Source organism: Diabrotica undecimpunctata, chromosome 1 (genome assembly GCF_040954645.1).
Source record: "Diabrotica undecimpunctata isolate CICGRU chromosome 1, icDiaUnde3, whole genome shotgun sequence".
In the NCBI taxonomy this organism is placed as follows: domain Eukaryota; kingdom Metazoa; phylum Arthropoda; class Insecta; order Coleoptera; family Chrysomelidae; genus Diabrotica; species Diabrotica undecimpunctata.
The window spans coordinates 104,497,217-104,511,338 of record NC_092803.1 but is presented as its reverse complement, the minus strand read 5'-3'; the positions used below and the strand labels follow the sequence as shown (position 1 = coordinate 104,511,338).

The 14,122-nt window shown below is 35.7% G+C and overlaps 1 protein-coding gene across 1 annotated transcript in view; it reads left to right on the top strand.

Annotated features, from left to right (window-relative positions):
• Positions 1 to 12,479: 12,479 nt before the first annotated feature.
• Cog4 (conserved oligomeric Golgi complex subunit 4) overlaps positions 12,480 to 14,122 on the top strand; it is a 50,814-nt gene continuing 49,171 nt past the window's right edge. Inside the window, exons 1-2 of the mRNA XM_072545846.1 lie at positions 12,480 to 12,703; positions 12,770 to 12,967. Of these exons, the coding sequence (XP_072401947.1) occupies positions 12,632 to 12,703; positions 12,770 to 12,967 (270 nt within the window). The 5' untranslated portion in view covers positions 12,480 to 12,631. The remainder of the gene's footprint in view (positions 12,704 to 12,769; positions 12,968 to 14,122) is intronic.

Here is a 14,122-nt window from a genome sequence, read left to right as displayed (position 1 = left end):
CGTAGAATGCTCCTTTGATAGGCGCTCCAGTCATATCTTCAATCAAGTATGTTGTGGGATTCGTTATTTTAATTTCAGTAATTTTAAACAGTTCTGTTGTCCAATTCGGTTTATATCCCTTATCGAAAATGTGTTTATTTTTACTAATGCGAACCACGTCACCAACTTTCAATTTTCTTGGACCGGCAATTTTCAAGTGAGTATAATATTTTCGTAAAATTTCATTTTCGTTAGATTTATTAACATCAATAGGTCTAAGTCGAATTTTGCTGTGTTTCGTGTTGTTGTACTCTTTTGTAATTTGAGGCAAGATATCAATCCATTTGTAAGTTCCATTAAGACTGAAATACTTGTAAAGTTTTTCCTTCAATGTTCGAATAACTCGTTCACATATGGCTGCTTTTTTAACACTAAAGGTATTATAGTGATTAATACTATGCTTTTTCATGAGATTTTGAAACTTGGAATTGAAAAATTCTGTGCCTTGGTCTGTTTGTAAATTTTTCGGACATTGTCGAGTATGAGCGAGAATATCCGAAAATGTTCGAGTAATTTCCTCTCCTGTTTTCGTCTTTGATGGTCGAGTCCACACAAACTTTGAAAAACAATCAATTACAACAAGAATGAGCTTGTAAGATTTATTTTGACTGGCATAAGGTCTCATCTCAGCAAGATTCATTTGCCACAAATCGTCTAGTCCTTTAATGATTGTTCGTCGACGAGGATAATTTTTTCGTGCAGGCTTGTGTAGCTCGTTAACTAGTTGTATCTTCTCCTCGGTAAATGCCATGTCTAGCTTCCAACGATTCGATTATTTGAACCAACGCTAATTCGTTGTTCCGTTAGCTTTATTATGTAAGAGGTAATCTTCCATTACATTAAGACGCTTATCTAAATCATGTGAATTAAAATCCGCTGTTTTAATCTTTTTTTCTATTTCCAAAGTTTTCATCATAATTTGTGCATTTTGGTTGGCGGCATCTGTAATATTCTTCGTCATTTGTTGTTTAAATATATCAAGATCATTTTTAAATTCATGCATTTGTTTTGATAAATCAGATATTTTCGAAGCAGTCATTTTATTCTCATCAGACAACTCGTTAACTTTTTTACTTAAATTAACTTCTATTTTACTAATGGAGTTTGAGATTTTTTGTTCGAGTTGAGTATCTTTTTGAATTCTATTTTTTTGTATCAAATTAATCTCTTTTCTTAGAAAAGTTTTCGCACGAACAATGCTGTCATCTACATATTTCTTATTGGAAAGATGAATACCTGCTACAGGAGGATCTCGTGTAATGTCCTTATGTACTTCATGTATCTGGTTTTGTAAATCCAAAATGGATTGCTTTAAGCCTTCACGTAGCTTTTTAACAACTTGTTCATTAGAACGGTAATGATGACGACCAAACTTGTCAACACTCATGTTGGAAATGATGTTCCAATAATCCAAACATTAATATATAATATCTGCTTCACGTAATTCGTTGATAATGGCAACAATTTCGTTATTGTGTGATGTGTTTCCTGCTTCTTGGGAAGCAACCAGCAATTTGAGTATGTCGCATAGTTCGTTTGGATCATCCCAATATACATATTCAATAGGATTATCGTTGTAGATCAAATGAGAATTATCGACGAGCCCTGACCCTTTGGAGCTAGATGGTGAAGATAACGATGTTCGAGGAGACGTTGTTATCGATGATGAACGAGTCGTTTTTGCTAAACGAACAAGACCTTCGAAAGGTTGTCTCTTTAATGCAGTAGATCGAGTTTTCGGTGGCGATTTCTTTGTTGTTTCATCGGTAGGTTTAAATACCGGTTTGATAATATGATGATATTTTTTCCCAGTTGCACCTTTAAGACGACCTTTGGAATCCAGATGAACTTCTGTACTATTTAATAAACTTTTATAGTGCTTTAAATCTGTATCATTATAATCTTCAGGGTTATTATAGAAAATTAGTTGGTATAGACTTGGCGTTCCCGGCACCCATCCTCCTTCCCCACTACCATCACTGATGACTTGTATACTACCTTTGTGTTTGTTAAAGTTTATTCTGCGTTTACCCAACATCCAGCCAATTTCATCATTGTAAATAGGTCCATAGTTTTTATCAATTTTATTATCTTTCATCCAAAATTCTTTTATATACTTATGGCTCATTGGAGGATATTGCTCAATATATTCATCAATAGCCTCTTTCGAAACATTATTAGGATCAAACATTTCATGTTCGTTAACTTGGCCTATTGATACTGCATCGGAAAATACATCGTCATCGCCGGCTTCTTTTTTTATCTCTTCCTCCGTTTTCACCTCTTCTTTTTTAACGTGTCTAAGCTTGTTATTAATAGCATGATGCAACGTTTTTGACGATTGCGCAATATCTGTTAGAGGTTTAGCTATGGGCTTAAAGAGTTTATTTAGCGACTCATCTTGTTCTGTTTTACCTAACTTTAATGCCAAATACTTTTTGCGAATGACACGAGCTAGTTCGGCAACTTTACGCTTGCGCGCAGCTACCTCTTTGTCTGACATATTGTTATACAATGCGTGTTTTTCGATCATACCTACAGTTTTATAAACTTGTCGAAACCTTTACGATATCGTCCGTTAGAAATATCGAAATCCTTAACAATGACGAATGTGCCGTATTTGTCCTTCCAACATTCGGAACAAAATTGTTTAAATTGCTCGAATGTCATATCAGGTAATACGTGATCATCAAAGACGTGTTTCAAATTGAGCTCATCTTGCTTAAACAATACAATAAGATTCGCATTATCACGTAAAAGTTGTTTGCCTGCTCGACTGTATGATTGACATAGGTATGCACAATCAATGTCTTTATGTCTACCCATACAGTAATATTCACGTATTGTTTGTTGTGGATCCGTTGATACGTCATCAAATATGAATATTGAGTTTGGTTTAGCTTTACTTGGGCTTATAACATCATCATTATCTTTAAATGGAAAATAACCTACTTCTTTCACAGACTCCAACACTTCCTTCAAAAATTGATACTTGGGCTGAAACAACGACTTTGAATAAACGTAAACATTTTTGAATTTAGCGCCATTCAGGTCAAACAGTAATGCCAACATAACATTAGTTTTTCCACATCCGCTTGGACCACATATGATAGCACGAAATGAATGTGGTAGCAATGCACCATGTTTGCTGGTTCTTGTCACGTTGTCGACAAAATCCAAGTTTTCCACTGCTAGTGTCTTGTCTTGTTGAATGACCTTCATCTTGTGATTGAGATGTATTTTGTACACATGGTTATATAAAGACATTTTGCAAAAAGCGATTCATTTCAATGTTGGTCGTTCAAGGTGAAGGAGTGTTGAATTCTCTGATCAATAGTCTACCGTTTGAATTGCATGCTCCTGGTTACCAATATCTAGGACCTGGAACTAAATTACAGAAACGTCTAGCTCGTGGAGATCCGGGGATAAATCCGTTAGATCGAGCTGCGAGAGATCACGATCTCGCATATTCCCAAAGTAATTCATTGAAAGATCGATATAAAGCAGATTGGGTGTTGGAAAATAAAGCGTGGGAACGAGTTAAAGCAAAAGACGCATCTTTGGGTGAAAAAACCGCTGCCTGGTTAACTACTACAGCAATGAAAGCTAAACGAAAACTGGGTATGGGTATGAAACGTGGTAAAGGTGTTGGTTCATTTAAGCGACATGTGTTACAGCCAATTATCAAAACATTGAAACGTGCTCCTCCGTCACCAAATCTGCGTAAATCCGCTCTATTTGCACTTGCAGCAGCTAGAACAGCCGTTAAGAATGTAGGTGGCAAGAAAAATGTACGTGTTCCAAGAATTATTCCATTTGAACCAAAATCTGGTAGCATTTTACCTTTAATCCCAATCTTTGCAGGCCTATCAGCTCTCGGAAGCCTCGCTGGGGGCGCAAGCGCGATAGCGAAAACTGTTATCGATTCAAAGAATGCTCAAAAGAAACTAGAAGAAGATAAACGTCACAACAATGCAATGGAACATCTAGGCAAAGGATTATACCTGCGAAAAAACGCTAAAGGTGGCTTTGGATTATATTTAAAAAAGGCAAAAAACTTTCGCTGAAGCTACCTAATAGACCTTTAACCAATGTGGATTTAAATAGATTTGTTAAACTACTTAAAATTTCAAATTTCCGCGGCGTGTTCATGCGAGATAATTTACCACGTAGCCCTCGTAAACATGAATGTGCTATTATTAATCTCGACATTTCCACAAACCCCGGTACACATTGGGTAGCTTACAGAAAGATAAACAACGATATAGAGTACTTTGATTCATATGGTTGCTTGAAACCACCGCGAGAACTAGTATCCTACTTGAACGGTGGAAGAATTTTCTACAATAACGATCAATATCAAAGTTATAACCAAATTAACTGTGGACATCTTTGTTTAAAGTTTCTCTACAATGGAACCATCTAACGATATATTGGGACGTGCCATTTGCATTTTTATGAAAAATATAACGAGCGTTGTTTGGTATGAACTACCTCAAGATATTCGTCGCGCACTAGAAGATTATTTACCCTGCAAGAAAGACTATGATAGACATGAATGGAGTGATGTTTGCGGCATATATATGGAAAGTAGATGTGTATTTTGTAATGTGTCATATTATGAGAAAAATTTGTAACAGTATAAGAATAAATATAGGAATTTTTAACATATTTTGCTATTTAATTTCATACACCTATTCAAATGTATCAGTCATGTCTCGATTGTTGACCTTGACAAGTACTTCCAACGAGTTTTCGTTTACTCCTCAAGTACCTCTTGTGCTTGACCCTAACCGACAGTATTATGTAGCAGTGTTGGGATTTCATACATTTAATTCGATTCCAAACATCGATGGCGAAAAGTTTTACTACTACGAGAAAAATGATCTAAAAAAGTTGTGTAGCATCGATATTCCGTCTGGATCTTATGAAATTACCGATATCGAAACGTATATTCATAACGCATTAATCGATAAATATAATTCGATTCGAGATAATGAGTTCATCTTAAGACCCAACAACAATACGCTCAAGTGTGAAATCTTTAGTCAAGATCATGCTGTTACTTTCGAGAAAGATGACAGTCTCGGCAAAATATTGGGTATTTCATCAAACAGAATATTGGTGCCAGGAAAAATGCATTCTTCGGAACAACCTGTAAACATTATAAAAGTATCGAGCCTACTTTTTGAATGCAACATTACCGAAGGAGCCTTTTACGAGGACAGACCTGCGCACACCGTTCTACATTTTCCGATAAGTGTTGATCCTGGTTTCTCTATTGACGAACGTCCTCATAATCCTATATATATACCAGTAAGCAATAGCATACGTGAAATTGCCAACATTACCGTTAGCGTACTCGATCAAGATTTAAGACCAGTCAACTTTAGAGGAGAGAAAAGTACACTTCATTTGGATTTTAAGGAAACGATATAGATGGGTTTAATTATAAAACAAAGCTCTACACATCAATATCCATTAGTCTCACGCAAATCTTACAAGCGACGTGACGTGTCTGCTGTCAATAAAGCCTTTCTTGTTTCCATTGGATTACAGCTAAAAGATGTCAAAACGTCAATACATTCGACGACAGGTTCAGGAACCTCAACCACCTATTTTAGATCTGTACCAGAAACCTCAGTTCGACGATACTATTAGAAAAGAAGAATTTCGTACATATACACCTTACATCAAGTCATTTAATAATAGCGATGTTGTCGAGTTTATCATCAATCAATCAGATGCATTTTTTGCCATACACGAAACACTTTTGGAAATTAAAGGAAGTATAAAGAAAGTGGGTACTGGAACTGTTTCTCTTGCACCGAATGCTGGAGCCTTCTTGTTTGATACATGTACATACATCCAAAGTTCACACGACATGGAAATAGTTCGAGATCCTGGTGTAGTTAGCACTATTCGCAGTTTGTTGTGTTACACTCCTGACGATTCCAAGTATCTCAGTACTGCAGGATGGAACTATCCCAATAATCCACATTTATCGGGAGACAGCTTTAGTTTACTGATTCCGATAAAACATATTTTCAACATTTTCAACGATTACAATAAATTAACCTATGGTCGTCAAGTGTTTCGATTTGTTCGAGCACGTAATGATAGAGACAGTATTTTAGTGGAAGAACCTAATGTCACAACAACAACAACAGTGTCTTTAACTGTTACCAGCATGGAACTGAAGGTCAAACATGTCTTTCCGAATGACGATGTGAAAATTGACCTAATGACTCCGATTAAGAATAATACGCCGATAACTATACCTTTCCGTAAATGGGAACTTAATGAACTACCTTCACTTACGGCTGGATCCCGACGTGAGATATGGAGTGTAAAGACAACTTCAGCTGTTGAACGTCCACGCTATGTCATTGTAGCTTTTCAAACTTCTAAACGAGATGACATTCACGCCAATCCAACGTTATTCGATAACATTAAGGTGTCCAGCGTACGAGTGGTTATTAATGGTGAATATTGGCCTAACGAGAGAATGCAATTGGATTTTGCGAAAAATGATTATGCTATAGCTCACTACAACTATACCCAATTCTTTCCCAGTTATACTCATTCGTCAACAAAACATCCAATCTTGGATTATAATGCTTTTAAAAAATATGCTTTGTTTACTTTCGACTGCTCCAAACAGGATGATACGTCATTTAGATCGGAAACCGTTGATATTAAGTTGGAAATCGAAGCAGATGAAGGTTTTCCTGCAGGCACTCGAGCGTACTGTTTAATTGTCCACGACAGTCTACTCGAATACTTTCCTCTAACTGAAGTTGTCAAAAACATCATTTAAAAAGATTAAATAAGTTGAAGTGTTAGTAGCAGACAAGCAGTCATCATGAGAGTAGCGGTCGTAGACATACAGGGATTCACCGTAGATGGGCAGTTCGTACCCAAAGAACTAAGTATGGAAATTGGTTTTAAACATTGTCATTATATATTTAAACCTCCACAACCATTTGCTACATTGAGTAATCAAGATAAGAAGACTGCTGCGTACTTAGAAAAAAACGTGCATGGTCTTCGGTATTCTAATGGAGATATTGAATATTCCAAAATAAATGAAATACTGGAATCTAAGTTGTTGTATGCTGCCGACTATATATACGTTCGCGGAGAACAAAAAGCAGATTTTTTAAAACAGAAGTGTCACATTTTTGGAGTTTTCCCCATAATTATCGATGTTTGCAAGTATGATGGTACACCGTGTGCAACAGATAAATTTGTTGCAGATTCAAATGCTTGTCACACAACTGGATTATTTTCCTGCTCTTCGATAAATGTGGATCGCCTCCGACAATGGTTTTGTGAAAAGATTATACCTATGTAAATTGAATTTTTTTAAATAAAAGATTAAAAGTTTTGTTTTAGTTTTATTTTAACAGTTTTCCTTTTTTACATATTTATTTTAATGCAAGATGATTCGCATTTGCGATTTGCAAAAAATTTTGTAATGATATTAATCGTTAGAAATACATTTATTACTAATATGATTGTTAACAGTATAATCGATGAACCATATTGAGCGATGACACCATTATTAGTTGTACACCATTTTGAATCACTTTCGGTGTTATTTGGGGATATTAGCTTGATCTTATAGAATGCTCCTCCTGATTTTGGTATCGCTTTGAAAAATACTGGAAGCTGTCCATAATTCACCACTTCATGATCCATTAAAGTCCATTCAGTTCGATTACAATCCGTTTTTACATCATTAAAACATATCATCAAGTTCTTAACATTGTTTGGAACGTTTGTATAAAGGACATTGTTAACAATAGCTGTGAGAATGATGAATGATATTGTTAGTTGAGACATCTTTTCGGCTGAATTCTTTTTAGCAGGTATTGTGTTTTTGGTAGTTTTCTGTCAGACAAATGAAACTCTGCAAATCGTATTTCAATTTTCCTTATATCTTCGTAGCACTGTATATCCACCTTCAACTTTTGTATTTTTTTGCAAAACTCTTCTAGCCTGCACTGTACGAGCGATATCAGTTAAATAAATGATTTTCATTCTAACCCCAATATAAATAATATTCTCGATAATTCCAACTGCTATGATATTATTCTAACCTAATTATTTAGTTGTAATGTTTTACAAATCCAATAAATAATATTTGTTGTGCACAAAACTTTTTCGTTGCACCCTGTATACATAAATATACATTTACTTTACAGAATGTAGTCGTTTATTAAATAGTCAGGCTGGTATGACGTAACTCGACTGGAAATTATCGAGAATTGCAAGCCAAATCTTGTCTGTACACACGAGCACCGGATATTGTCGACTGTGAAAACGCTGAATCGTGAGACAATGTTAAAAAGGAATGTAATAATATTCGCTAAAGTTTTCGTTAGCAGTATTTCGCATCATATTACGTCTGGTGATTCTATAACTAACAAGCTGATTCTTGAAAAAATTGTTGAACGTGTTTTCGGCGACCGTGTGAGAAATGTTAAAAGGAAATGCACATCCGCTAGTTAGAATATTTATAAAGATTTATAAGTTTAATTATATATACGAAGTTACTCGCAAATTACTAGTAAAATATAAATTGAAAAATAAACGAATTTTTGCTATTACACTATTCGTTGTGGATAAAATATATACGAGTTTGATTAAAAATTACTCGTAAAATATAAATTGAGAAAATTTAAAAGTTCTTACGTTAATCATCGTCTATAAAATATATACGAGGTTAATTAAAAATTACACACTTCTTCTCTTTGTCTGTCAACGTTAATTCGTCTTCTTTTTTTCGACTGTCAATTCGTCTTCCTTTCGGCTGTCGCCATTGGTGTTTCTCGAGGCGTATCTTCGTTATTATTGGGGGAATGGGGGGGAGGGGGCACAGCTCCACTCCTAGTGGGGAAATAGCCTCCGCCATTGATGTACGTCGTTCTCATTGGACGTCGATGCACACTTTCCCATTGGGGGCGTTCCTATGTCACCATTGATCGGTGAGATACGAGGATGAACTCAATTCGATGTCATGATGCCGCTATTGGACATAGAAACGTTCTGACATCACGAGTAGGGTTTTTTTGTGTCACCATTGGTCGAGGATACGTTTTAACGTTACAAGTGTTGCGTTTCTGTATCACCATTGGTCGAGGATATGGTCTAACGTCACGAGGGGACGTTTCTATGCCACCATTGGTTGAGGATATGACGTTACGTCACGAGTGGGGGCGTTTTTGTGCCGCCATTGGTCGAGAATATGTTCTATGGTCACGAGGGGACGTTCCTATGCAAACATTGGTCGAGGATATGCTCTAACGTCACGAGTGGGGCGTTTCTGTGTCACCATTGGTCGACGATATGTTCTTACGTCACGAGAGGACGTTCCTATGCCACCATTGGTCGAGGATATGTTGTTACGTCACGAGTGGGGCGTTTCTGTGTCACCATAGGTCGACGATATGTTCTTACGTCACAAGGGGACGTTCCTATGCAAACATTGGTCGAGGATATGCTCTAACGTCACTAGTGGGACGTTTCTGTGCCATCATTGGTCGATGATATGTTCTTACGTCACGAGGGGGGCGTTCCTATGCCACCATTGGTCGAGGATATCTTCTAAGGTCACGAGTGGGGGCGTTCCTATGTCACCATTGGTCAGGCGTTTACGTGGGGGCGTACCTACGTCACCATTGGTCGAGAGGCATGGCCTATAGACAAGGGGCGTACCTACGTCACCATTGGTCGAGAGGCGTGGCCTCGAGACCCTAGGCACGTTCCTACGTCACGAGGGGGGCGTGGCCTTGACCCATGAGGATACGTACGCTTGACGATCGACGTGTGACGTCACTTCCGCTCCAGAACGAACCTGTCACATCTACTTATGATGTTTAAAACTAAGGTACGTACACGTTTAGATTTATTGTCTCTAAAAGGGGTTTCATCAAAAGAAAAAGCTGAAAATCAAATTTTAAATTATAAAGGAAAAAGAGAAGATAGTTTTGTAGAGGGGGATAGAGTTTGGTGCAGGGACTATCGAAATCCAAATAGAAAAATATGGTTAGAGAGTGTAATAGATGAAGTTTTAAATGATAGGATTTATTTGTGTAAACTGATTCATGAGAATTTGATTTGGAAGAGGCATTTGAATCAAATTCGGCGGAATCAATCGGATGTAGTGGAGGATCAGGTTGAAAAAGTTTATAGGGAAGGTCTTGAAAATAAGTGGTCAAGTGGCGAACAGGGGCCTAGTGCTATACATTTGAATGTTCAACCAAAATTGTTATTAAACGAGTCAATAAACGAGTCCTATTCTCAAACGAATGAGACTCTGGGACAGGAAGAAATTAAAATCAATGAAAGTTTAGCTGATCAGCCTTATCCTCAGACTGCATCTGAAGTTACAACTGAAAAGGGTCAGGTTAATATAAGTGAACGACCAAAGCGTAATATTAAACCACCCCAGCGCTTGAATTTGTGAGGGGAGGTATTGTAGTGTCGTAAGCTTAGACAGTGTGAACCCGACCTTAGGGTGTTAGCTGACGGCTGTCTGGCAACCGTCAGCTGTCAACCTAAAAAAAGGACACTTGTAAAATTGCTGTAAAAATATAAACATTTGTGTTCACCCTTTTAGCGGGTATTTTAGTAAAATAAAACTATATATATATAAGCGGGGATCCTACAGCTTCTGCCGCTTCCCGCATTTCGATCGCCATCTTTTTCTATCTCTCCAGGTGTCTTCATCAATGGCTCTATCTTTCATGGTTTCCATAACACCTTGTATCCAAGACTTGGCTGGTCTTCCTCGTTTCCTTCTATTACTTGGATTGTATTCCATAGCTCTTTTTGGCCATCTGTTGTCGTCCATCCTCTGTACGTGTCCATACCATATTAACTGTCTAGTTTCTATTCTTTCAGAAGTTGTATGTACTCTATCTGTTTTTCTTTTAATTTCAGAATTAGGTATACGTTCTACTCTTGATATACGGCAAGCTCTTCTTAGGTAGTCCATTTCAACCGTGTTGAAATAAAACTATTTACCGTAATTGTCGTATTATTACAAGGATACTACATGATGAAAAAAGATGAAGCCCAACTCAGGACATTCGAGAGAAAAATACTGAGGAAAGTATATGGCCCGGTACAAGAGGAAGATGGCACATGGAGAATCAGGAGAAATGACGAGGTTAATGAGTTAAATGAAGGTTATGACATTGTAAGATTTGTGAAAAGTCAAAGACTGTCATGGCTGGGACATGTGCAGAGACAAAACGATGCAAAAACAACAAAGAAAATGTTACAATGGAAGCACATAGGAAGGCGAAAAAAAGGAAGGCCCAGAACGAGATGGTTGGATGACGTGGAAGACGACCTGAAAACAATGAACATAAGACAATGGAGAAGAAGGGCACAAGAGAGATCTGAATGGAATGACATAGCCAGACAGGCAAAGACCCATCCAGGGTTATGATGCCAAAAGAAGAAAAAGAAGAAACTTCAAAAGTTGCTTTATACAAGGAAATTATTGCAACAGTGAAAACCACCAGGAAATGATAAAAAATGAATTAATAAAAAATTAAGAAGACAATTTGATGCACTGGATTCTTAAACTAATAGGTAAAAAATACAGGCAACTCAGAAAGTATACTGATGTAGTGGAGAAAGGGTCATCAACGATATTAAAAAAGGAGACCGAAGGATATCAGTAACTACAGAGGAATCATGTTACTGAACACCACATACAAAATATTGTCAAGCACATTGGGAAATAAGATAAATTACCGAAAATACACTAGGGCAATATCCGCCAGACTTCAGAAAAAGAAAATCAACCATAGATGCCAACACAGCTGATTGAAAAGTGATATGAACGTGATATAAATTTTCACTTACTATTTATAGACTTCTAGCAATATTTCAACTCTCTAAATAGACTCGCAACACTTAATAAAAATGCAAACCTGATTAGATTTATTTATCAAAATTTCCTTCACACTAAATAATAATCAATAGTCCTTAATACAATTTAAAAAATGAGAATTTTTAATCTTTAAGCAAAACTTCAATATTTCCTGTTGTTAAAATGATTAAAATTCAGGTAATGTACTTTACAAACATTATAAAAATAATTTTTTCTCTTGTAGACGAGAACACAAAAAAAATTCATAAATATTTAATTTTAATTAAAAAAATAATTATTGTCATTAAAATAGAAATGAGCACGCCGCTGTTCTGGTAAACATACCTTGAGCGGAGGTCTTTAGGACACCCTATTATATAGGGAAAATACGGAACTGCTTAGTCTATATATTATACGTCATTGGTCTCTCTATATTCTTTGATAGAACTCTCTTACATATCTCTGGATAGAACCAAATAGAACTCTGACGATTTTTCCTAGACTTTTTTGGCAACACTGCCTAGACCCTAGACAGACATGACATAAATGACATTTGTAGTATGTAAATAAAATAACATAACCTATGTTTACTGTTTTGTCACGTCTACAAAACAGTATTTTTTCTGTTTGTAGGGATATAAACGGACAAATAATTTTGTGGAGATAAAGAGACAATAGAAAATAATTTTGGATTAAATTATGACAGAATCAAAATATGCCCAACTACAAAAAAGTTACCAATTGGAGCTTAAAAAGCTGGAGGAAGAAGAGGTAATTATTGTTATTTGTTTAATAATTTTTATTTTAAGTGTATTACACAGGCTCATTTTCTCATAGGAAAACTTAATTCAAGACCTAAACAATATGTTAAATCAGAAAACTTTTATAGAAGATAAAATTAAAGGAATAGCCAAGTTAATACCCACCTTAAACATTATTACACATGAAGCACAAGATTTAGTTAATACTGTTAATGAAATATCAGTATCTTCAGAGAAAATTAGTGGTAAAATAAGAGCTTTAGACACAGCAAGGGTAAGTGAGGTGCATTTATTATTTGTAACCATCTCAAGACATTTAGCAATTTGTGATTTGTAGATAGTATAAATGAATTTCTGAGTTAAGCAAGTGTAGAATAATTTTCAAAAACATCAAAAGCATATAATTTTACTAGATAAGTCAATCCTGAAACGTTGGGAACAGTTTTCCTTACTTATAATATACTGGATATGTGAAAAACCCCGTAGACAGAACACAATATGGCTTTAGAGATGCAATAAGTATGAGAGTAGCCATTTTCAGAAATGCAGGGATGTAAATGTTAACATTCATGCTTGTTTCATACATTATCAAAAAGCTTTCTGTCAAGGAGAAGACATAATGTGTATCACAAGTTTAGAAATCCTTTATTAACTTGTTTTTACGATAATCTTTATATGTATATATATATATATATATATATATATATATATATATATATATATATATATATATATATATAATTCATCCTCAGAATTTGTCCTCCTATGCCATATATTTGGCCATTTAATTCAATAAAGCGATAGCAGCTTTCGCTAAAAGATTTAATCTTTTAGCGATTGTCATATTGTTTTCGTTCACGGTCGCCAAAGCAGGTGGCGCCTTTGTAAGCTAACTACTGTTGTAGTGAAGTTTTGGGAGACATTCGTTGGACTTTCCGAGTTTGAATTTGTATCAGCCCAAGTGTCTAATGAGGCTGGGATAGACAGAAAAGATCATAACACTTTATTGATATCGATTTGAGCACGGGAAGTTTAACAAATTTGTCCTCCTAGGCCACACCACACACACACACACACACACACATATATATATATATATATATATATATATATATATATGTATATATATATATATATATATATATATATATATATATATATATATATATATATATATATAATCTTAGTAATGGTGTTACAGTTGTGTGTCCGCATCACTCTCCAGCAAATATTATTTGCACTTGCTACAATTTTCAAAATATGTCACAAGTAAATGATTTGCCTAACCTTAATAATAAATTTTTAGATCTAGTTTTCTGTACTCAGAGTGATACAGTTGTGTCGATTTCAACTGATATTCTATTGAATACTTCGCAACATCATTCAGCTTATACTATATTGTTATATGCAGCCAATTTAAATTTGTTTC